Source organism: Canis lupus, chromosome 32, assembly GCF_048164855.1.
Source record: "Canis lupus baileyi chromosome 32, mCanLup2.hap1, whole genome shotgun sequence".
Taxonomy (NCBI): Eukaryota; Metazoa; Chordata; class Mammalia; order Carnivora; family Canidae; genus Canis; species Canis lupus.
In genome coordinates, this window is record NC_132869.1 from 42623966 (window position 1) to 42650189 (window position 26224).

Consider the following 26224-nt stretch of genomic DNA (forward strand, 5'->3'; position numbering starts at 1 on the left):
AATAAAGCTTTAAAAAATATATGTGTTAATTGGCTATGTTATGAATAAGACTTCTACTCAATAGTAGGCCACTAGTAGTACGTTTGGGAGGAGCTAAATTTATGTGCAGATTCTTTACTGCATGAGGGGCAGCACCCTGAACCCCTCCATTGTTTCAAGGGTCAACTGTACTTTAACCAAAGCAACATATCACAGCCGGTTGAATGCAGAAACACCCATGAGAATTCAGCTGTCTTCCATTAAGCCAGATTTTAAGAGATTTGAAAACAATATTATTTAGGTTACTATTTTGAAAGGGTTTATTATTTTTAAATGAACTGGTAACTTTTTAAATTTTCTCATTTTTAATTTCTAATATCAACAAGTAGAATTCACATAAACAAGAGCCCTTGCACTCCTCAGTAATTTTTAAGTGTAAAGGAATCCTGAGAACAAAAAATTTGAGAACTTCAGAGACAAACTGTGAAGAGGCTTGCATGATATGTTGAAATATTGGGCCCTTGTAGATTTTGGGGCAGAAACAGTTTTTAAGGAGGAAAGTAGTGTGACTTTTTAAATTTTTTAATTTTCTTTCTAAGATTTTATTTAATCTTTCCATCCAGTATGGGGCTTACACTCTCGACCCCAAGATCAAGAGTCACATGCTCCACTGACTGAGCCAGCCAGGTGCCTCAACTTTTTTTTTTTTTTTTTTTTTTTTTTTTTTTTAATAAACTCTCTATTGGTACAATTGAAAATGGGCTAGAAAGTGGGAATACTAGTGACAGGGATACTAGTCAAATTTTGACTCAGGAATATATCCATTGGCTCTCTGGCTAGTCGGCATCAAGAGAAGTTAGTTTGTGGTTATTCTGGTCTCTGATCAGGTGGGAATCCCTCCACTATTGTTTTGAGAAGCAATAGCCTACCTACCATCTCTGCAACTCTTTGGTGTCCATAGTATGGAAATAATATTACATAGTAAGAAAAATGCAAGCACTGGAGTCAGACTAAGATTTGAATTCCATCTGTACCACTGGTAGTTTTGTGAGTTTTGACACCCTCTCTAAGCTGAAGATCCCCAGCCTGTATGATAGTGATAATAATACCTCACGGAGCTACTGTGAGGACTAAATTGACATCTGTAAAGCATCTAGCAATAGGGTTGCCATCTTTACAAATTCCTTGTAGGGCACCAGAATTTAAGATAATCCTTGCTGAGTGTCTTGCCCCTATGGTATATTTTTAGAACGGCCGAGTGTTCTTTCTTAAACGTAAATCCAAGCATTTACATGACTGAAGACCCTATATATGTGACCTTTGTCACCTGTTGTGTCTGACTCTTTTTTTTTTTCCTTTGTCACCTGTTTAATCTTATTTACCTGCTTACTCTTGAACCTCAGTTATTCTGGCTTCCCTTCTTTCGCAGTGCCTTGTTTATAAGGTTGACCATGAGATCAGTCACCTATCACTATAGGACTACCTTTTAATGGATACCACCTTAAAATGGGTCCTTTTATTTATTTTCGTTTTAAAGTTTTTGTGAGTTAAAAAATAAATAAATAAAGTTTTTGTGAAAGAAAATTTTAAATATGGGACGCCTGGGTGGCTCAGTGGTTGAGGATCTGCCTCCTGCTCGGAGCGGAGCGTGATCCTGGAGTCCTTGGATTGAGTCCCCCATCAGGCTCCCTGTGGGGAGCCTGCTTCTCTCTCTGCCTGTGTCTCTGCCTCTCTGTGTGTGTCTCTCATGAATAAATAAATAAAATCTTTTTTAAAAATTTTTAAAAAGAAAAATTTAGGGATCCCTGGGTGGCGCAGTGGTTTGGCACCTGCCTTTGGCCCAGGGCGCGATCCTGGAGACCCGGCATCGAATCCCACGTCGGGCCCCTGGTGCATGGAGCCTGCTTCTCCCTCTGCCTATGTCTCTGCCTCTCTCTCTCTCTCTCTCTCTCTCTCTCTGTGACTATCATAAATAAATAAAATTTTTAAAAAAAATTCTAAACATATACAAAAGAAGATAAATTGGTAAAATGAACCACCATTTACCCCAAAACACACTTCAACAATTATCAGTTTATGGTCAGTCTTGATTAATCTATACATTTATTTCCTTCCCTCCCCCCTTTATTTTGAAGCAAATCCCAGACATTTCATTTGTAAATGTTTCAGTATGTATCTCCAAAAAGAAAGGTGTTTGTTTGTTTGTTTTCCCATTATGACCATATACCAGGAAAGATTCTTCAAACTTTAAGGGCTAACTCCTGGCTAAACAGCATCTGGTATCAAGATTTTAAGTACTGGATATAGTCTGATGACTCTATCCCTGACTTCTTCATGATTCACATACTTACCCATTTGGCATTTCCACATGAACATGAAATAGAGGATGTCTCGAAACCTATCCAAAACAAGTCTCTATTTTTCCCTACAAATCTGTTCTTCTATCCCAAGTCTTCCCTTCTTGGTAAATGGTCCCACCATCCATCCAGTTACTCCAGAAAACTAGGAATCATCCTTAGTGCTTCTTTTCCCCTCACTCCCCACATGCAAAATATCAGCAATCATACCACCATCATCTCATTTGATTTTCCTTCTCCGTTTAGGAAAAGTATTTTCCTAATTGATCTCCCTGCCTTAATCTCTTGCCCCCCCCCCTTTTTTTTTAAGATTTTATTTATTTATTCATGAGAGACGCACAGAGAGAAAGACAGAGACACAGGCAGAGGGAGAAGCAGGCCCCATGCAGGGAGCCTGACACACAGGACTCGATCCCGGGTCTCCAGGATCACACCCTGGGCCAAAGGCAGCGCTAAACCACTGAGCCACTCGGGCTGCCCTCTCTTGCCCCTTCTAATCTAATCTCTCTAGTATAGATCAAATCAGATCCCATAGTGTCAACACAGTGAAGGAAGTTCATACATAATATGACCTCTGCCTACCTGTTCAACCTATCTCCTACTCATCCCCTTGTTCATGAACTTCTCACAATACAGTTTTCTTTCTTTCTGCTCTTCAAACATAATCCTTTTTTTATCAGCTATTCTCTCTCTCTGGAATGCTTTCTTCAGATCTTTGTATGGCAGGCTCCTTGTCATTCAGTTATCTCTCCACCTAAGAGAGAGAGCAGGAGGTGGGGGACAGAGGGAGAGGGAGAGAAAGTCCCAAGCAGGCTCCCTGCCCAGCACGGAGCCTGACCTGGAGCTCGATCTCATGACCCTGAGATCATGACTTGAGCTGAAGTTAAGAATTGGACACTTAACTGAGCCTCCAAGGCACCCCATTCAGTATCAATTTAAATGTCACTTCCTCAGAAGATTCTTCACTGACTGCCCATTCTTAAGAGACTTCCCCCTCGGTCATTCCCTGTCACATCATCCTTTTTTATTTTAGATTTTTTCATATGTTTATCACTTTTTTTTTTTTTTTACACTATTCCATCTTATTTAACTCTTCCCTTCTGGATTCAATTTCCTTCTTCCTGAAGGATGTCTTTTTAGTAGCCTTTTCAATAAGCTGTGTGGTAAATTTATTGTTGACTAAAATCACCTTTATTCTATAATTGGTAGGCAGTATCTATTGCCTCAAAATTTAGCTCAAAAATTTTTTTCTGATCAATTAGAAAACCTTAGCAATGCCTAAGAAAATAACTGTAACTCACTCAAAATAACTAATACTCCCAGCCAAAGTTAAGGATCTCATTTGCCCACATAATGGCCTTTTTTGGCTAACCTTTCTAGCATCATCAGCCCTGAACATCATGTTCCTAATTAGCAAAGACCCCCAGCATATGTTTCTGCGTATCATGTAAGTCTGATTTCTCTAGGACTCCCAGAAACATCTCAAGAATTCAACTATGCCTCTGACTGCTGGGATTTTGTCCAAACCTCTGCCAACTTCTGTTTTGGACAGGCAGATAAGATTTGGCAGACCTTTGATCCCTTAGGACTACCCTTCATCTGTATAAGCCCTCCCTTTATCATTCCAAGATCTTTTTGATCTTCTTAGAGTCCTTAGAACTAAGCTGTATTCCTCAATAACCCAGCAGTCAATCCTAGGAGTCTTCTAATCCACTTCAGGATTCAAGGATATGGACCAAAAGTTGGAGAACTGTGGCCTGCAAGTCACCTGTTCTCTAAATGAAGTTTTATTGGAAAACAGCCACACTCATTCGTGTGTATGTTGTCTATGGCTACTTTTTGCACTTCTAATAGCAAGGTTAGGTGCAGCAGACACCATATGGCCTATACAGCCTAAAATATTTATTATGGACTCTTCCCAGAAAAAGTTGGCCAAGTCTCTGAACTAAGCTCAAATATCTGATTGGCCTGTGGTTATCAGGCATGTTGGTGGCTGGTATCCATTCTATCCAAACACTACACAGGTTTGCAATTTGCTGAAGTACCCAGAGCCGGGGTCTCTTTATGTACATGTATGTATGTGCATATAGTATGAAGAAAAGTAAGCACTTTTTAGACTGTGGTAGAATGGAATGTCTTTCTCTCTATAAAGTTTAGTTAGAAACTTGACATATTTTTAATGCTTATGCTCCAGTTATATCTTAATTTGCTTGATCTCTACTAAGAGAATCCTATCAAAGTCATCTTTTCATGCTTAGGACCAGACTGGCCTCTGAAAATCAAATTCCTATTTCTCATAAAGATTTAAAAAAAAAATTGAAGACAGAAGCTGAAAGTAGCTGCTTGATCTCCTGATCACATATTCCTTCCTCTAAAGAAGCTTCTGGACTATAAGCATTTATAAAGATCACATCTGCATTTGCTGACACACTGTTCCTAAAGTTAGATTGAGTTCATAAAGCCCTTACTATTGAAATTTTAAATAATCATGTTTTACAAAGAGCTGATAAATCTCTTTGTCCTAATCACAGAATGATGCAGAATGGTTGTGTTTGTGCGCACCATGATGGGGTGGTCTTCAGACAGCTTTACATCCCTTTCCCTTATAGAAGATGATAAAACTCCAGAGAAGTAAACCACTTGCTGAGAGTCTCATAATGAATATATTCCAAAGTGAATATTCCAGCTGAGACTTCCCCCACCTTTGGGGTCAGTTTTGTTTCCTTGTTCGCCTAATGTATCTGAAGTTAAACTCCAGGATCTTACTATATAATTCTTAAAACACTTTCACCCACATTATCTCAGTTGTCCCAATATCTATGACAGTGCATCCTTCCTATTTTATAGGGCACAGAGAAACGAAGGCTCATCAACATTCCCAGCGCTGCTATGCCAGGAGGTTGCAGAGCCAGACTTTGACTTCAGAGGTGTTTGGCCCCTAAGTGGTTTTTTTTTTTTTTTTTCACTCTTGCTGGTGATTGCTGAGCTTGCCATGTCTTTTATAAAGTCGGCCTGAATGCAAGAAGGTGGTACGTCTGTGACCAGTAAGGGATAGGTACTGATTCATTGAGCTGTCAAGCAGTTTTAAGGTACTCAACATTGGCATAGTTGAACATAGTTGTTCATTCTCTTCAGAGCACTTTATATGAATTTCCTAATTAATACATACTCCTATAAATGTCACTATACTCATTTTATAGATGGATGGGAGGCAGGGGCAGAGTAGCCGTGGTGGCAGTGCTGCGATGAAATTCGGGTTTCTAATTTCCAGGCCTGTATTCAGACCTCTAGGCCACAGTTTCAGCCAGTGATTATTTAGCATAACTGCAGTACAGTATTGATTAGAGTTATCAGGTAATATTTAAAGGTTTAATTCCAGCACAAGCAGTTGGTTCTTATATGGTGCTTCTATAATGGTGATTTGTTAGCAGCAGGGAGAAAGGCTTGCCAAAAAACACAACACGAGGACAGCAGTGCACGCCGATCCCCACTCCTTTCTGTGCTGCTGGCACATGGATGGAGCTCCAGTCTGCATCAGGGAGATGTCCTGCTCCACATTGGAACCTGTCCTGACCCCATTCTCCATAGTGGTACAGGACAAAGTTTTACTGGGAGGAGTGTGGATCCAGATCCTTAAGTGACATCCTCGGGTGCTTTGCTGTTTAGATCCCACCTGATTCGATTCATTCAGTAGCTATTTACTGAGTGTTTGCTGTAATTCTCAGTCTCTTTGTATGAGTCTACTCAGGTTACCATAAATAAAATACCACAGACTTAAACAACAAAAATATATTTGCTCACAGTTCTGGAGGCCAGAAGTCCAAGGTCAAAGTTCCAGTTGAATTGGTTTCTGGTGAGGGCTCTCTTCTTAGCTTACAGAACGGTCACATCCTCGCTATGTCCTCACTGGGGTTTCAAGCTTCAACATATGAATTCGGGGAGGGGGGACACAAACGTTCACCCAAAACACCTGCTGTGGGTGTTCAGAGAAGGAAGAGTCCCTGCGGGCACAAAGACCTCTTGGGCAGTGTGAGGCCTAAGGAGTCTTCAATGACTGTCTGGGTCTGAAATGGATGGAGAGAAGGGAGGCAGCTCTAGGAGGGAAAGTAGCTTCAGCAAAGATGGGGAATATGGTGTGTCCAAGAGACAGGGAGTTACAGTGTGGACACACATTGGGTTTGTGTTTTGGAAAGTTTGGAATAAGGCTGGAAACATACATTGCAGCCTCATTGTGCAAGGCCTTGAAGACCCGTAGGTAGTTCAGATGCGACCTTGATGGGTCACAAGGATGTGGAACAGAGGAACAGCAGAACAAAACAGAGATTCTAGGAAGAGAAGCGTGGCCAGCTAAGTAGAGGATACAGGTCTGAGGTCCCCTGCTGGTAGCAGCTTTCTCAGTCAGAGGGGTCTGCCCTTCGTGCTCATCCCGTCCTCTGTTGATACTAGGGAATTGAGGTGGCGCTGCCTGTCGGGACTCTCAGCCTATCGCTGCTGTCACAGATGCCGCTGCTTACTGTCAGAGATGACTTTCTCCAGCCAGGGCTTCAAATAAAAATCGTCGGTGTCATACTAGACCAAATCCTTATTTTCTAACATTTTGTGAGTTTGTATAATTGTATTCAAAGAATAAACCCCAGAAGGTAAGGATTAGTTTCAAACAGCACACACACACACACACCCTTTTTTAATAGCCCATTGTGAATCTCTCATCTGTGACTATTTAAATTATTTTATTTCCCTTTATGTCACTTCTGGGCTATATCACTTCTGAGCAGTGATGCTCATAACTTAAAATTTTCTTACTTTTTGCATCTTGATCCTTTTTATACTTCTTGCCCTGTTCTCCTGGGGAAGGGGACGTAAATATACTTTCTCAGAGTGTGGCCCAAGGACCAACTGTGTCAGAATCTCCTGGAGTGTTTGTATAAATTCTGATTCCTGGGCCGTCCTCCAGAGCTGTTAAATCCGTCCCTGGGGGGTGGGAGCCGCAAGTCTGCATCTTTGCTAATTCTCAAGGTAATTCTTAGGCACGTTAAAGCCTGATAACAATTGACATAGTATTTTAGAACATTGACTTTAAGATCACTCAGACCTGGATTTGAATCCTGCTTTCACCATTTATTAGTTCTATTGTCTTGGGCGAGCTCTGCTTCTGGTTACCTCATCCATAAACTGAGAAGCAGAATAGTATATCTTTTTAGAGCATGGATCCTAGATCTGAACTGCTGGGTTTTTGTTTTTAAAGATTTTATTTATTTATTCATGAGACACATGGAGAGAAAGAGTGGCAGAGACACAGGCAGAGGGAGGAGTAGGGTCCATGCAGGGAGCCCCACGTGGGACTCGTGGGACTCGTGGGACTCGATCCCAGGCCTCCAGGGTCACGCCCTGGGCTGAGGCAGAGCTAAACCGCTGGGCCACCCGGGCTGCCCACTGCTGGGTTTTAATCTCAGCTTTACCAGTTGTGTTACCTGAGGCAAAGGACTCCCTCCCCCGACCCCAAGGGCAGACAGGCAGTTGGGGGAGATAAGAGGAAAGTGGAAAAGGTATAGTGACTTGCTTCTCCAGTGCTTCTGGGCATGCCTAAAAAGTCAAGGGCCCAGATCCTCCCTTGAGTAGTCCCTCTTGGAGAGGCTTGTATTTTCTCCTAAATCTTGCTTTTTCAGGAAATATACATCAGGATCTCATACCATTCTTTAGAAGTGAGCCAAGGCCTAAATGATGATGAGAAGCTCTTCCTGTAATTCTCTTATTGAGAAAGCCTTCTTTTATTGCTCTTTTCCAAGATTGGTTTATCTTTTCTGTTAATTAGCACAGATACCATTCTGACTTTGAATTTCATAGTATTTTAAAACTGTAATTTTTCTTAGTATTATGAAGATGACAGTGATTTACAGTGGCCTGTGTTTTTATCTGCTTTGCTGTCTTACGGTCTGGTGCCTTAAAGACATTTTTAATTTGCTATTCGTATCTGTTTTAAAAAGAAAAAAAGTGAAACCATGCAGTGTCTGAAAATTAGAGTCTATTCAAGACCTTGCACATGGCTGCCAGTCTTCCCCATTCCAAGACCTTGCCACTTCATTCACACCAGTAAGAGCACCTTTGTTTGACCAGCCTCTGGCAGACATGTTAGGAAGAACTCATGAGATCTCAGTTAAAGGTTAATCTCTATTCAGGAGAAGAAGTTTGAAGTTTTCATTGGAAGACTACAGAAGGCTTAGTGGAAAATTGGAGACACTAAGATAGTGATCAGTGGACACAACACTTTTCTACCTGAGAATGCCAGAAATTGGAAAATGTAGCAAAATCAAGTTGATGACCTGGAAACTAAGATAGGATTACGAAATGTCACATTGGCGGGGGTTATAGAGACAGGAAGAGATGGAGATTTTCCTCCTTCTGATAGATTAAAGGTGAGAGATTTGATAAGTTTGAACTCTCCACATGTGTTGGTATATATTCCATTTCTGCAAATGTCCATCACCCCCAGCAACCCCAGAAATATGCAGCTCTGAAGACAGTTAACAAAATTGTGATATGCTGTTTCTGATATGCTTTGATCTGAATTTTAGGGGTAAAAAGAGGTTTTGAAAATCACACATTTGTTAATTGACTGTCTTGAGCAAATAGAGACACATGTCATTGCCAAAGAGAGCTAGCAAATGGGAATTTAGAATACCATTTGCCCAAAGAGGCAGATAGTCTGTAGAAGCTTGATTTCATTTACTGTCCCTTCTGAAGCTGAATGGAAGTGGTTGGGTTTGAAGATAAAGTTGAAATTGTGGAAATACTTGGATGCATAAAGGACGCTAATGCGGAATTTGATTTGCCTTTTTAAAAAGTACATTCAGACATTTAACAGAATTTTTACAAAAATCTGTCTGGAATGAATCTGCCAGGCAAAAAAAAAAAAAAGATCATTTTTATTTGATGGTGTAATGATTAAACCTACCACCTGGGTAAGCCAAGGGAGCTTCCTACAGGAGATTGCTTGTGCAGCTTTGAATTATGTATGAATGTTGCAGACTGATGAGAGATAACCTTACCAAGGGATTCGTTTGTATAACAGACCAACCTGTAACCATGTTACGGTTTCCTTTGAATACCTTAAGTTCATTCTCCACGTTTGGAAAATGAGATGTCTTTGTGGAGATCATGATGTGATATTTTAAGTGTCGGGTCATATATTCCAAATCTCAATTATAAACTGGTCATTAATGAAAAAGTCGATTGAAATGTTTGAGCTCCAGGCAAACTTGTGTTGTTTTCCATAATGAAAACAGAGTGGATGCTCCTGGAGAAGAGCAGGCTAAGTCACTGTTTGACACAGCCTGACAATTAGAGACCTCGATGTCAACGCCATAGTTACTTAGACATCCTACCTACCGCTAGAGAGCTGGGGATTGTTTCAATATTATTTTAACCAGTAGAAATAGAAAAGCCACAACTTCTTCTTTGTGGGCCACTTATCAGTTAATAGTTCTGTTTTGTAGCAATGAATATCAGATTGTACTCACCTGAAAAAAATATATAGTTATCCTTGAATATCAAGATATACTAAGATATAGTGTATCAGAAATTCTAGTAGCTTTCTTGTCATTTCATTTTAAAGATTTTTTTTTAAACCTGTCTCATGGATGAAATAGGGGAAATTTTCATTTTGTTCATTATCTCCTTCCTGATGTTTGTTTGTACAGATGATCAAGTAATAGGGAATCAGAACCTGGTTCTCTGCTTCCCATTTTTGGTGTTTTCTCCATTATCTTAAATATTTCTAGATGAAAATCAGGATGTATATTAAAATTAGTGGTGTCTGAAAAAAATATTTCTAGATGAAATACTGGTGGTGAACCCAGTTTGTTAGGAGAGAAAGTCTGTATTTGGAAAGTGTCATTTTACTATTTGAGAGGGTTTTCTGACTTCATATCTAAATATGAAACAAGAAATGGTTAAAAGTTATATTCTCTTATAAAATTAATATGCCTTAGATAAATTGTCAGATTTTACCTCCTTCTTTCTTCCTAGACAACTTGTCTATTGATACGTAGTGACTGAGTCAACCTTTTCTGGTGCTGTTCTCAGTTCTTTCTCATTTTTTAGTCATAGCATGTTACCACATCTAAGCTTGAACCCTCAAAGCCTCTCCCTTTCCCATCTCTCTTTTACCATTTTCATCATACAAAGAGCTCTTCCTCCTCAAGCATCAAGACGTGACATACGTGTTTTTTTTTTTTAAATTCTTCCTTTTAGACTCTGCTGTCACTGCTGATTAAACATCTTAGCATCCATTTGCAATTCCTTGTGATTTTACTTTCATCAGCTCTCTTTGCACGGCGCTTTATAGTTGATGATTATTTTAATTGGTGACTTAATATACCAGTGTACTTATTTAAAATGTGCTTATGAAAACTAATCTTTATGTGGAATGTAGGTTGTGCTGCCCTGATCCTCAAAGAGTTAATAAAACTAGTTTTCACTTTGCTTAGCTCCCCAGAGGTAGTTTGGCACATTTCCCAGACCAAACCCGTAAGGTAAAGGTCAAGGTGCAGTGGCTGATATTAAGGTGCAGAATTCGAAGCTAGTATCTTACCCACCTTGTAGTCACCCTGAGCTCAGTGGGATCTCTGGTACCTCAGAGCTTCAGAACATGATTAACAGACCGAAGAAGGCCCTGTGGAATATCCTTTAATGGGGAATTGTATGAGTGAGTACAGTGGGTGAGTCTTTAACATTTCTTGCTTTATAGCATCCGTGTTTTGTTTTCGGAAGCCGTCAGGAGCACAGAGCCACGCTTCGTGTATGTGGGGAGCAGGCCCAGGGAATTCCTCGTGGTTTAAGAGCAGCGACTCTTCCTGTGGTTTTCGCGGCAGCCGAGGCACTGTAAATAGCCCATCCCTTGGGAGGAAAACAGACAAGGAGGGGCAGAGTCGTGGCTTCTGAACCAACCTTTACCAATCCCTTTTGATAATGGAAAAGAGAGCTTTCTTTTAGTAATAATGAGACTGGGGCAAGAGAAAAGGCAAGAGTAAGTCTGGAGAAGTTAGGAGCCTAAAAATAGCATTTTAGGAAACCTCTTCAATTGACTCTAAAATAAGAGAATGTCACTTTATATATGTACTTGTACTTTGAAATCAGAAATGGCCTACATTAACTTTTGCCCAGTAAAGATCATTTTCCTTCTCCTGAAAGCATGTTGATAATTACTCAGTGATCTACAATCTTGACACTAAATGGTGTCAGAGAGGGTCTCAGCAGTGTCACTTTATTTTGTCTTTGCTAATGCATGGAAGGAAAGGCCCCTTCTTACCTTGATTTTACAATGCTCCATATTATGAGAAACCAGTTTTGTTTGGAGCCTTTCTTTTGGGTTGATGACCCAGAGGCAGTATGCTTTACTGTGTGAGGCCTCCTTTACATAAAACACCCTCCTGGCTGCTAGTGGAGCGGTTCCTTTCCACCTTACCACTGTCCTGGAGAGCCAGATACCATAAAGGAACTTCTAGCTCATTGCTTATTTTCAGTATAGAGAAACCTCTGGCTTTGCCAGCTTTGAAAAAGTATTTTTTGAAGTTGTAGATCCAGCAGACTTCAAGGCTTATTTTTCTGTTCAGACACATGCATAATTTCCATAATGAAAGATTGATAAGAAGGTACTCCTTCTTCAGATCTACTCCCTTAAATCCACGGGTGATATATGTTGTAATGACACATGATCAAACAAAGCACCTCTTTTCAAGAAACTTGTAAATGTCACCATGATTTACTGCCACTTGAAAATCCGGAAATAACATGTAATTGTATGTTTGCTTCGCAGGAAGAAGGGTTGGTGAGCATATGACAGTCTAAGAACACTTTCAGAAACCATTAAAGATGCCTGATTTTGAATTTATTTTATTTTATTGGCTAGCCCAGTGAGGTTTTCTAACTAGGCTAGTTTTTTCTACCAACATTTAATGACCATTCCATCCCTTCGTACTTATAGCGACAGAATTGACAGTTTAGGCAGGATGGGAAGTGGGGAAGATTGGAAGAAATAGCTATAAGCAAATGAGCAAGCAGGCAACAGTGAAACAAGGTTGGAAACACATTGGACGCCACATTGTGGTATGGAGCCCACAGGATCTTTCAAATTCATTTTAGTAGATAATAACTAGAATGCAGAACTTTCATTTCCATTTACTTTGCTGCATGCAGGCAGGCAAAGGTTGATGCTTCTGTCCTCCTGGCAACAAGACTTTCCTGGCCTCAGTTTACCTACTAAAACAATTGCTTAACTTCCTTATTTAGTCTAATCTCACCTTTATTCCTGATCCTTTACTAAATACTTTAGCATGTATTAAATGCTATATACGAAATAAGTCTATATAGTAAATTATTTGATATTTGCTAGAGTATTACAGAACTATAGTAGATATAGTAAGTATGCTAAATGCCTAACTAAGCACTCGTGTATTTTGTTTTTAACTAGTTAAGCATTCAGCTTTCTCCATCACTACCATCACCACCTCCTGCCTTAAAAAAAAACAAAAAAACAAAAACAATCTTACCTTCTTACTCTCAAGCTTCCCTCTGAGTTTACCGTACCTTCTCTACCAAACTGGATTCTCAATATGTCAAATAGAAGGATCAGCCTGCCTGAAGGACTACACTATATTCAGACAAGTATTTTAGGCCTTATGACCCATTGCTGTGACTCTAGGGCTAGTTATTTGCATTTATGGCAAGTAGATGTCTTCCATAAATCTAAATTTTAGCAAGACCTTTGAATGCCACTTGTGACCACAGTCTGATTTGTTTCAGTCACAAGACCCATGAAGTGACAGAAGATCTTTCTCCTCGGGATTCAAGATCTGTTGCTGTGAAGCAAGATGACGGAGGCTGCACTTCTATCACAGCAGCATCGCCCCCACCTGAACTGGAAAGAGAAGAGGAAAAAGAAGATGTTTCAGATACTGTCGACCTGAATCCCTGTAGTGCAACCTATAGCAATTTAGGTAAGTGGAAAATGTCATGTAAATAGTATTTAAACTTTGCCTTTTTATGCAGTATCCAAATACTGCATTTCCCTGGAGAGACGGTTTTTATTGCGCAGGAAGCAAAAGTTGGACAATTGGAGCCATAAGTTTTCTTTTTTCTGGTTTTTGTTTGTTTGTTTAAATTCCAGTTACAGCGCACCTGGATGGCTCAGTTGGTTAAGCATCTGCCTGCCTTCAGAGCTGAGGTCATGATCCCAGGGTCCTGGGATTGAGCCCTGCATCAGGCTCCCTGCTCAGCAGAGAGTCTGCTTCCCTTTCTCCCTCTGCCTCTCCTCCTGCTTGCACTCTGTCTCTCTCTCAAATAATTTTTTTTAAATCTATATTCCAGTTAGTTACCATACAATGTGACACTAGCTTCCAGTGCACAACATAGTGATTCAGCTTCCATACAATACTAGGTGTGAAGCCATAAATTTTAATTCACCTCAGAAAAAGTCCTGGTGTTAACTAGGCATATATTGAACACCTGCTACCATAAGTCCTGTCCCATGGTCCCTGCCTTGAGGGACTCACCTCGAGAATTTCAGTATTATATAATAACTGCACTGATAGAAATACCCGTGGAATATGTTTTATATCACACAGGAGAGAGTGTCAAAGATGCCTTCCTGAAAATAGTTCCTGAACTGATTTATCAGTTGGCAGAGGGAAGAAAGAGTGCTCCAACCCAAGGCAACAGCATAAGCAAAAGCATGGTGCATTTGGATACCACAGCCATTTAGTCTTGCTAAAATATGAACTGAAGTTAGGCAAGATCATGCGTTTCAAGCTAAAATCTTAGGCTTTTTTTGCTCTTTGTGATAGTAACTGATCAAGAGGTTTTAAGCAAGGGAAAAATGTGATTACTTGGTGTTTTAAAACATCCACTTTACAGGCTGCCATGAGAGGATGGATTAGAGCTGAAGTATTAAGTATTTGGTAGCCTGAAGTCTGGTAGTTGTGTACTTTGGCGGGACCACGTACAAGATGAGAAAGGCCTTGCCTAAGATAGCGTGAGGGGGAACAGTTAACAGATTTAAGAGGCAAAATGCATAAGGCTTAGTGGTTAATTTGATCTGAAAATGATGTGAAGAATCGAGGATAAGTCTCAGATATCTGTCTTGGAACAGGCAGACTCAAAGAAGTACTATTACTAGGAGTGTTTAGGCCGAGGCTGGGGGGCCATCTCTCAGAGCTGTGGTGAAGAGGAATCCGACGGCACAAAGAGGACGGGACTGAGTTCCCTCGAAGGTGCCTGCCAGTGCAAAGGTTCTTCAGTTTTCCGATCATCTTCACTCTCCTTCCTTGAGTACCCAGTGACTTTTGACCTGTCTGCTTTCCTTGAGTGTCTCATAGTTTTCTTTTCTCCTCAAAAGCAAAGCCTGGGGCTAGGTAAGGACTTTTCATTGCTGTTCTCCCATGAAGTCAGGAGAGAGGTGAGTGGCGTGAGTTGGACAACCACATGCACAGCGCTAGCAAGATCCTTGTGGACCTCTGACCAACTCAGACCTGTTTGGAAATCAGTGGCATATAATATCAAAGCATTCTTTTGCCTAGTTTCTCATCTCCCTTCTTTGTCTTTTTCCTTCAACAGGTTATAGTAAGGAAAAATTATTCTAAGATCAGTTAGTGTACTTGGAAATAGAGGCAAAAAGGTTAAAGTAATACTGTGGGAGAAATGCACTAATATGTTCTTTGGGGAAGCTCATCATAACAATCCACATGTGGTTGAAAATACATTTTATAAGGAAAAGACTCCCATTCTAAGTTCTAGAAGCCTTCTATGATTTGTGTGTTGGGGAGAACATAACTACAGTTTACCCAGGCGACCATCTTGGATACCATTTTCCAGTTGGAATTATACTCAAACAGCTTATTGTACTTTTCCCATTCTTTTATATTTTATGAAGCATCCTATAAGATGCAAGAAGTAGTGCTTATTTACTATAGTATACTCTCAGCCTAATATGTCAGCCTATCTTTCAGACATTCTTTTTGCATCAAAATTTCTTTCATGTTGCCCTCAGTAAAAGATACACTAAATATTACTGATTGTATGGCATCTCTTTAAAAAATACGCATCAACTGGGGTGCCTAGCTGGTTCAGTCAGTAGAGCATGCGACTCTTGATGTTGGGGTTGTAAGTTCAAACCCCACGTTGGGTGTAGAGATTACTTAAAATTTTTTGAGAACACCTTTTTTTTTTTCCAAAGATTTTATTTTTTTATTTGAGAGAAAGAGTGAGCGAGAGAGATAGAGAGCCCAAGCAGGAGGGAGGGGCAGAGGGAGAGGGAGAAGCAGACTTCCTACTGAGCAGGGAGCCAAATGTGGGACTCCATCCCAGGACCCGGGATCACTACCTGAGCTGAAGGCAGATGCTTAACTGCTTAACCAACTGAGCCACCCAGGTACCTCTAAAAAAAAAAAAAAAAAAAAAATCTTAAAAAAATATCCATCAGCCAACATCAGTTAAAGTTTATTATTTTATCTTATTTGTCTTCTCAGTTATGTAGATAATTAGAAAAAATAGAGGCTTACTTCCATAAATATTCCAAGTGCCTCACATATATTAACTCATTAATCTTCCCAATGACCTTAGGAATTTTGATCCCCATTTTTCAGATGAGGATAGTGAGTCAGAGTGCCGTGCTCAAAGTCACAGAACCAATAAGGATTGCACCAAGATTGGAACCCTCTTAGTCTTAACCATGACTGTAATGAGCATAACCACTAAATTCTTGTAAAATACTGAAGGACTGCAGCTGTCTTCCATTTTTTTAAGTCCTCTACATCAAAAGATTATGATTACTTAGAATACAAAAAATGCTATGTTATAGATGCCCCATCAGAAAGATGGCTTTATACCTATTGCTTTTAAAAGTATGTGATACTCATAAAATGTTGCCTTGTTTTCCTTAAGTGCTTAAGTGGCTGTACTTGATTCCATAGGGTATGACCCATGGTTAGCTGCTTCTTTGGGAAGATTTTACTATGTGAATAAAATAAAAACTAAGTAATAGGTATGGTTGACACCAGCAGTTCTACAACTGAGGGATTTCTAATTTTTTGTTTTGTTCTTGTTTTCTTCCTAATGAAACAAGTATTATGACATTTGGAACTTACCTTTTTCAATATTTTCAATAAATCATTTGCAGGAAATTGTAAACTATCCCTTTGAGTAATTTCTTATGATTTGAAGTCGTAGGAGCTTATTTTAAAATCTGTATGTTTAAAAACGGAAAGGAAACAATACTTGTTAATGTAATAGTCTTAGATCCTTTTAAATAGACTGGAACCATTCTGTAAATACCACATTCTTTCGTTTGTTGTTTGTTTGTTTGTTTGTTTGTTTGTTTGTTTGTTTCAAATGAGGAAGAGGATGAATAACAGACCAGTTATTATTGAGGGAAGAAAGTTAAAGGTTACCATTATTTTTACTATGGCATTTATTTCTGAAAATTACATTTGTAAAGTGGATGTAGGAAGCACAGTAATATAATAGGAAAAATACTTAACTTTGAGGGATCAACCAGATTTTGATTCAGAGGATAGCCATGTCATTGCCCACCTGTATGATTGTAGTTCAGCTATTTAGCATCCCTAAGCTTCAATTTCCTCATCTGAAATGAGGAAATAGTGACATCTACTTTGTAGGGCTGATGGTAAGAGAAGAACTTAGCATATAGAACTGTTTAATAATTATGAAGTTCATTTTTTTCTGATTAAAAAAAGATAAAGGTATGGTGTTTTTTTGTACCATAAAATATACCTATTTCAAGTGTACAATTCAGTGATTTGTTGATAACTTTACTGTGGTATAACCATCACCATAAATCAGTTTTAGAACATTTTCATCCCCTCAATAAAATCCCTCACACCCATTTACAGCTAATCCATGTTCCACATGCAGTCCCAGAAAAACCACTAATCTACTTTCTGTATTTATGAACTTAACCTTTCTTGAACATTTCATATAAATGGAAAGATATGATATGAATGAATGATACAATATATGATGTGTTGTGTTTGGCTTCTTGCACTTAGCACAGTGTTTTTGAGGTTCATTCATGATGTAGTGTGTGTCCATAGTTTATTTCCTTTGACTGTGAATAGTATTTCATCAAATGGACATATCACATTTATCTATCCTTCACTGGTTGGTGGACATTTAGATTGTTTTGCAAATTTTGGATATTATGAATAATGTTGCCATGAACATCCATGTGCAAGCCTTTCTGTGGGTATGTTTTAATCTCCCTTGGGCAATTTTGTAGGAGTAGAATTGCTAGGTAGTTTAATAGTTTTATCTTTAAATTTTTGAGAAACTTTTACATTGTATTTCAAAATGGTTTAACCATTTTACATTCCCCCCAGCAATGTGTAATGTTCCCAGCTTCTCCATGTCATCCGCACGTTGGTTATTGTAAGTCTCATTCTAGAGGGCATAAGATGGTATCTTATTGTGGTCCTAATATGCATTTCTCTGATGAGTAAGGATGTTGAGCCTATTTTTATGTGCTTATTAATCAGAAATTCCTTTAAAAAATGTGAATTTCCTTTTTTTTCCCCTGATTTTTAAAATTTTATTTAAATTCAGTTAATTAACATATAACATATTACTGGTTTCAGAGGTAGAGGTCAGTGATTCATTAGTCTTACATAATACCCAGTGCTCATGACATCACTTGCTCTCCTTAATGTCCATCACCCAGGTACCCCATCATCCCATCCCCACCCCTCCAGCAACCCTCAGTTTCTTATAGTTAAGAATCTCTTATGGTTTGTCTCTCTGTCTGACTTCATCTTGTTTTATTTTTTCCTCTCTTCCCCTATGATCCTCTGTTTGATTCTTAAATTTCACATATGAGTGAGATCATATGATAATTGTTTTTCTCTGATAACTTAATATACTTAGCATAATATCCTCTAGTTCTATCCACGTCATTGCAAATAGCAGGGTTTCTTTCTTTCTTTCTTTCTTTCTTTCTTTCTTTCTTTCTTTCTTTCTTTCTTTTTTTTGATGGCTGAGTACTAGCCTACATATATATATATATATATATATATATATATATATATATATATATACATACATACATACATATCCACATCTTCTTTATCCATTCATCTGTTGATGGACATCTGGCTCTTTTCATAGTTTTGCTGTTGTGGGCATTGCTGCTATAAACATTGGGGTGCAGGTACCCCTTCAGATCACTACATTTGTGTCTTTGGGGTAAATACCCAGTAGTGCAATTGCTGGGTCATAGGATAGTTCTGTTTTCAGCTTTTTGAGGAACCTCCGTACTGTTTTCCAGAGTGGCTGCACCAGCTTGCATTCCCACCAACAGTGTAAGAGAGTTAATTGTGAAGTTCCTTTATTTCTTCCCAAAGATATGCTGTTGTTTTCTCCTTCATGTACTTTCTCCTGTGTTCAATGTACTAGCCAGAAAATGTAGAATAGAGTGGAAATAATTTCAAGTGTTTGTTAGAAATGTTGAGAGGTGCCTTTGTGGCTCATTTGGTTAAGTGCCTGACTCTTGGTTTCAGCTTGGGTCCCATTCTCAGAGTTGCAAGATCGAGTCCTGCATCAGGCTTTGTGCTCCGTTCTCAGCTTGGAGTCTGCTTGTCCTCCCCCTGCTCCTCCTCCCATTTGTGTTCTCTCTCTCTCTCTCTCTCTCAAATAAATAAAATCTTTTAAAAATATATTACGTAAGCAGAACAAAATGTAAATTCAGAAAGTTTGGGGTTGCCTGCACAACTGAAGACTGACGTTGTGAGTATGATATAGGATACAGGACCCCCAAGGTCTGCTAATTATAGCAAAACAAAGGGACATGGTTTGGATTTGTTTCATAGTTCCCACACTTCTTAGATAGCTCTGAAAACTAATAAGTTGGAAAAACTCAATTGGAATGAGCCTTGATTACCCTACTTCAGAACCCCCCATTAGACCTCTACCCTTGATGACAGTGTTGTTACTCCACTGGGGTATAATAAAAGCTGTCCTGATTCAACCATTCCCTCAAAAAGCTACTGACTTATGCAAACCATACCTTAGAACTACGTCTTTTTACCTTAGAGATCATTCTCCGGGGTTCATTCAGCTGCCTTTTTTCTTCTCCTTAACATAAATAAAGCAAACATTATTTTGTTTAAACTAGATTATTAGATTCTAGAGCTGTACTATCCAGTATAGTTGGTAGCCACTAGCCACATCTGGCTATTTACATTTAAATTCATTAAAATTCAGTGTCTTAGTCTCACTTGCATCATTTCAAGGGCTCAGTAGCCCCAGGTGATTAGTACGTATTATATTGGACATGCAGATACAGAAAGTTCTGTTGGACAGCACTGCTTTAAAGAATCAGTTATTTGGGGCATTTGTATTATCTTGGGTGGGCACAAAAATCTTATTGTTCTTTACGCAACTTGGAAGCTCCTTAAGAAGATTGCGCCTTACAGAATGATGATTTTACTCTGGTTGATGGTAATATGAAGTCACTGGACAAACCCTAACCTATAACATCTTAATCAACCTCAAGCTAATGTTAGCTGGGCATCAGCCATCCAAAATGATTTCCCAAATAATAGAATGTTTTTTTCTTTTTCTTTCTTTTTTTTTTTTTTTTAGAATGTTTTTTCAGTCAGACCTTGAATGTTTTCCCCACATTTCTTTGTCTATCTCAAGATGTCTAGAAGAAATATCCCTCGTTTTTTATGTGGCACACCTGACTACTCTACCAGCCTTCTAAAATCAGGAGCTCATAATAACTTTTACTGTGTTAGAAATAAGTCTGTGAGTTTAGCTTGCCTTCACTCACTTTGTAACTGAGTACTCTTCACATTGCTTTTTAAAAGTATCAAGTCTCCGTTGACAGATTCTTGGCTTACCTCTCTGTCTGTATGCCTACAACCCAGCACATTACCTAAAACATGCAGTAGGTACTAAGAACATGTTTGAATGAGTTCCCCAAAAGTGACTTTCGCATTTGACTTCATAATATTCCCAGATTAGGAAAGTTAAGCCCTCCTCGGGAAACTTCATATAGGAAAATGTCAAGTCCCACCCAGTTCATGTGTTTCATTAATTGACTGGCTTTTTAAGTTCTAATCCAGGCATACCTTGGAGATCTTGCAGGTTTGGTTCCAGACCACCCCAATAAAGCAAAAAGTACCATAAAGCAAATCAAATTAATTTTTTGGTTTCCCAGTGCATATAAAATTTATGTTTATCACATATTCTAGTCTTTTAAATGTGCAATAGTATTATATCTAAAAAACAATATATATATCTTAATTAAGAGCTACTGTATTACTAAAAAATGCTAAACATTATATAAGCTTTCAGTGTATTGTAATCCTTTTATGGGGGAGAGTCTTGCCTCGATGATGCTGGCTACTGACTTGATCAGGGTGGTGGTTGCTGAAGGATGGGGTGGTTGTGGCAATTTCTTAAAATAAGACAATAGTGGAGTTTACTGCATCATGTGACTCTTCTTTTCATCAACAACTTCTCTGTAGCATGTGATGCTGTTTGGTAGCATTTTACCCACAGTAGAACTCCTTTCAAAATTGGAGCCAGTCTTCTCAAACCTTGCCTGTGCTTTATCAACTAACTCTTACGTCATCTTCTAAATCCTTTGTTGTCATTTCAGTGATCTTTACAGCATCTTCAGGAGCAGTTTCCATCTCAAGAGACTACCTTTTCTGCTCACCCATGATAAGTAATTCCTCATCTGTTAAAGTTCTATCATGAGATTCCATTAGTTCAGTCCCCACTTCTTTTTTTTTTTTCTCCTAAGATTTATTTATTTACTTGAGAGAATGAGAGCAGACATAAGGGCGGGGAGGGGCAAAAAGAGAGAACCTCAGGCAGACTCCACACTGAGCACCTAGCCCAATGTGGGGCTCGATCCATGACCTTGAGATCACGACCTGAGCCCAAACCATGAGTCGGACACTTAACCAACTGAGCCACCCAGGTGCCCCTTCAGGCTCCACTTCTAATTCCAGTTCTCTTCTTATTTCCACCACATCTGCAGTTACTTCCTCCACTCAAGTCTTGAAGTCCTCAAAGTCTTCCATGTGGACTGGACTCCACTCTGGTTAATGTTGGTATTTTGACCTCTTCCCATGAATCAGGAATGTTCTTAACTGTATCTAGAAAAGTGAGTCCTTTCCAGAAGGTTTTCCATTTACTTTGTCTAGATCCATGGGAGAATCACTATCTACGGCAGCTATAGCCTTACAAAATGTATTTCTTAAATAACAAGACTTGAAAGTAAAAACTACTCCTTGATCCATGGCTTGTAGAATGGATGTTGTGTTAGCAGACATGAAAACGATAGTAATCTTGTACACTTGCATCAGAACTCTTGAGTGACCAGGTACATTGAATACAATGAACAGTAATATTTCAAAATGAATTTTTTTCCCTGAGCAATAGATCAAAACAGTAGGCTTAAGACATTCAGCAACATGTTATAAATGGATATGCTGTCATCCAGGCTTTGCTGTCCCATTTATAGAACATAGGCAGGGGTGATTTAGCTTAATTCTTAAGGGCTTTAGGGTTTTGGAATGGTGAATGAGCACTTCAATTTACAGTCACCAACTACGTTAGTCCCTAACAAGAGAGTCATCCTGCCCTCTGAAGCTTTGAAGCCAGGCACTGACTTCTCCTCTCTAGCTATGAAAGTCCGACATGACATTTTCTTCTACTATGAAACTGTTTCATCTATACTGAAAGTCTGATTGTTTACTGTAGCCACCTTCATTAATTATCTTAGCTAGATTTCTGGATAAACATACTACAGCTTCTACATGAGCACTTGCTTCTTCATTTTACACGTTTATGTTATGGAGATAGATGGCTTCTTTTCTTAAACCTCATGAGCCAATCTCTGCTAGCTTCCACCCTTTCTTCTGCAGCTTCCTCACCTCTTAGTCTTCATAGAATTGAAGAGAGTTAGGGCTTTGCTCTGGATTAGTCTAGGGAATGTTGTGGCTGGTTTGATCTTTCTTCAGACCACTAAAATTTGCTTCATATCAGCAATAAGACTGTTCTTCTTTCTTATGATTCGTGGGTTTACTGGAGTGGCGCTTTTAATTTCCTTCAAGAACTTTCCCTTTGCATTCACAACTTGACTAACTTGTTTAAGAGGCCTACCTCAGTTTTCAATATACCTTCCTCAGTAAGCTTAATTATTTCTAGCTTTTGCTTTTTTTTTTTTTTTTTAAATATTTTTTTTTTTTTTTTTTTTTTTTTTTTATTTATGATAGTCACAGAGAGAGAGAGAGAGGCACAGAGACACAGGCAGAGGGAGAAGCAGGCTCCATGCACCGGGAGCCCGACGTGGGATTCGATCCCGGGTCTCCAGGATCACGCCCTGGGCCAAAGGCAGGCGCCAAACCGCTGCGCCACCCAGGGATCCTAGCTTTTGCTTTTTTTTAAAGATTTAGTTAGTTATTTTAGAGGAAGAGTACAGACGGGGAGGGGCCTGACACAGGGATCCATCCTAGAACCCCGAGATCATGACCTGAGCCAAAATAAAGAGTTGGACACCTAACCGACTGCACCACCAGGGGTCCCAAGATTAGTTGTGTTTTTTTTTTTTTTTTCTTTAAGTAATCTCCACATCCAACATGGGGCTGGAACTTACAACCTTGAGATCAAGAGTTACACAGTCTACTGACTGAGCCAGCCAGCCAGGCACCCCTTCACATTTCTTATCTTGCTTACTAGAGCATCTCTTTAAGGCTGTATCTTTCTTTTTTAGAAAAGATTTTATTTATTCATGAGAGACATAGAGAGAGAGGCAGAGACACAGGCAGAGGGAGAAGCAGGCTCCATGCAGGGAGCCCGACGTGGGACTTGATCCCAGGTCTCCAGGATCAGGCCCTGGGCTGAAGGCGGCGGCGAACCGCTGAGCCACCCAGGCTGCCCAAGGCTGTATCTTTCAAACACAGAAAGAAAACACCTGAAAGTCTTCTGTCTCCAGAACTTCCTTTGGCAATGTATTGATCATCAGTGCAAAATGTTAAGGGGTGAGGGGCACCTGGCTGACCCAGTCAGTAGAGCATGTGACTCTTGATCTTGGGATTGTGAGTTTAAGCACCATGTTGGGGGTGGAGATTACTTTAAAATGAAATCTTTTTAAAAATAGAGGTGAGGATCCCTGGGTGGCGCAGCGGTTTGGCGCCTGCCTTTGGCCCAGGGCGCGATCCTGGAGACCCGGGATCGAATCCCACGTCGGGCTCCCGGTGCATGGAGCCTGCTTCTCCCTCTGCCTGTGTCTCTGCCTCTCTCTCTCTCTCTCTCTCTCTCTCTGTGACTATCATGAATAAATAAAAAATTTAAAAAAAATAAATAAATAAAAATAAAAATAGAGGTGAGTGTACTTAAAAGAGTGTCGTTGCATTGCTGGCCTTGATGTTGTAATTATGGCATAATATCATCATAAATAGAAGCTTTAAAAAAATCATTCTGAAGGATACATTGCCATTAGTCCATTTACTCAACAATAATTACTGAGGAACTTCTATGAGCCAGATATTTTTCTACACAATTCAGAATTAATAATTTGAACCAAAGATTAAAGAATTGCACAGTTTTAGATTATCTAGATATTTAAAGAAAAAACACCTGAGATTGACTGCTTTGAACATTTGTTTGAGCATTTGTTGTACTTCCTAAAAATATAATTATTTCTATTTTAAAAGAAATCATAGACTGTGTCCCTGTCTTTTAACTTAGCTGCATTTGCATTTAAAAATAGTTTCCCATATACTAGAATTAGTTGGCAGAGTACAATATTCAAATTACATAGATAACTTAACCCCAAATAAATAATCTCTGTTCTTGGAGAGGTTTCCAAATGACATTCTACAAAAATGGAGTCCGGCAGCTGCTACGCCACTGACATTCTTCAAAGTGGTCAGTGCATCTCTTTATCTGAGTGGTCTTTGGAGGTCAGCTTCATTTTGTCATGTGGCATGATGTTGATGTCCGCTGGGGTTTGCCAGTTGGTGCTTCCATCTGACTGTGGTGGGACCCTTCCTCCTAAGCTGCTGACGCCTGCTGCAACGAGCTGATAGAGTGAGAGCTGGGGTTAGCCCATGGTGGCCTTGTCACTTGACAAGGCTGGTGCACAGTGGTATGTGACATCTATATTTATAAACCACCGTGCATATTTCCCAGTTTGGAGATGGTGTCTCTTCCTTTGTCCTCTCTTCCTATTCTCATCTATATTACTTGTCATGAGCCCTGGAAAAAAAAAATTAGGGGTGAAATTACAATTTAAGTAGAAAAATATGTTCAATTTATTTTGGGCTTTAATATGTTTATTCAGCAAACATTTGTCAAATACCAGCTATCTCCTGGTGCTGGAAATAGCAGTGCTATCTTCAAGAACTCTTGGCCTTTGGGAAAGACAGACATGGGCTGGCCTCTTAGGAGCCCATATGCTAGTTACTGTGATGCAGATATTTAAAGGTTTAATGAAGGCCTCTGCCTGGAGGAGTCTAGGAGAAGATTGCTTAGGTTTTGAGCAGAGCTTACCAGTTTGACAAGCAAAGGAGAACATTCCAGGTGTAGGGAAGAGTGTGTATAAGGCCTAAAGCTTAATAGAGCAACAAGCGTTCAATTAACCACAGGTAATTAATCAGGGTAGCTTAAGTACAGCAGGAAAGGGGGCAGAGTAGGGGAGATGAGACAAAGTGGAAAAGTGAGGCTGGATCATAATGGTATGTATACATCACAGTGAGTACAGCTTTTACTATAGGAAATGGCGAGCCACTGAGAGAATTTGAATAAAGGACAAGATCAGGATTTTTAAAAGACCATCCTGGGAGCTACCTACGAGATAATTGGAGGCACAGAGACCAACCAGAAGCCCATGACAATTCTGTCTTTGGGGAATGAAGAGTTAATTATGCCCATTAACCTATCTGCTTCTGTCCAAATGTGCCATTACTAAGTGCCTTTAATCCCTAGCACCCCAAAATTATAATGATTGTGAGGTCTTTTTTTAGATTATTTATTTAGTTATTTAGTTATTTGAGAGAAAGAGCACAAGGGAGGGAGGAGCAGACTCCCCGCTGAGCAGGGAGCCAGATGCGGGGCTCCATCCCAAGACCCTGAGGTCGTGACCTGAGATGCAGACAGACGCTCAACCGACTTAGCCACCCAGGCGCCCTGATTGTCAGGTCTTAGGCACACCTCTGCTGTGGTTTGTCCCTAGTGGATCTTCCATGGCAGTGCCTTTCAGCAGATCTCTGTCACAATAGAATTATTCTTTTGAGTTTTGCAGTATGTGACCATCTTTAAAATGTTGATCTTGGGGTGCCTGTGTGGCTCAACTGGTCAGCCATCCCACTCTTAATTTCTGTTCAGGTCAGAATCTCAGGGTCCTGGGATCAAGCCTGGCATCATCATGCTCTGCGCTCGGCAAGGAGTCTGCTTGAGATTCTCTCTTCCTCTCCCTCTGCCCCTCCGGCTTGTACTAGCTCTCTCTCTCCCCCTCCTCTCTCTAAAATAAGTAAATAAATATTTAAAAACTAAATAAATGTTGATCTTTAGAGATACAGGGTTTTTTTTATAATTTCCTTTCTACTTACCATACCAATCTTGTAAGTTTTAAGAGTCCTATATCAATCACTTTCCTTCTTGAGGAGTTTTAAACACCGCTTTGGCTTCTACAAAGTGTCATTAAATTATTTCCTTTTAATCCATCTGTCATCATTTACTTTTCAGAACATGATACAGGGGCTTCTCGGTCAGTCCAAAATCATTTTTAAGTTGGGGAGAGAATAAAGAGATAGAATAAGGAAGTTCAAAAAGAGGGGCAAAGTAAGGTTTGGATGTGGTTTAGT

General features: G+C 39.6%; 1 protein-coding gene across 46 annotated transcripts in view; it reads left to right on the top strand.

Moving 5' to 3' along the window:
* PEAK1 (pseudopodium enriched atypical kinase 1) overlaps positions 1–26224 on the top strand; it is a 294889-nt gene that overhangs the window by 230087 nt on the left and 38578 nt on the right. For all 46 annotated transcript variants that reach the window (XM_072809762.1, XM_072809763.1, XM_072809779.1 and 43 more), the window contains one exon: positions 13137–13330. In XM_072809762.1, the coding sequence (XP_072665863.1) occupies positions 13137–13330 (194 nt within the window). The remainder of the gene's footprint in view (positions 1–13136; positions 13331–26224) is intronic.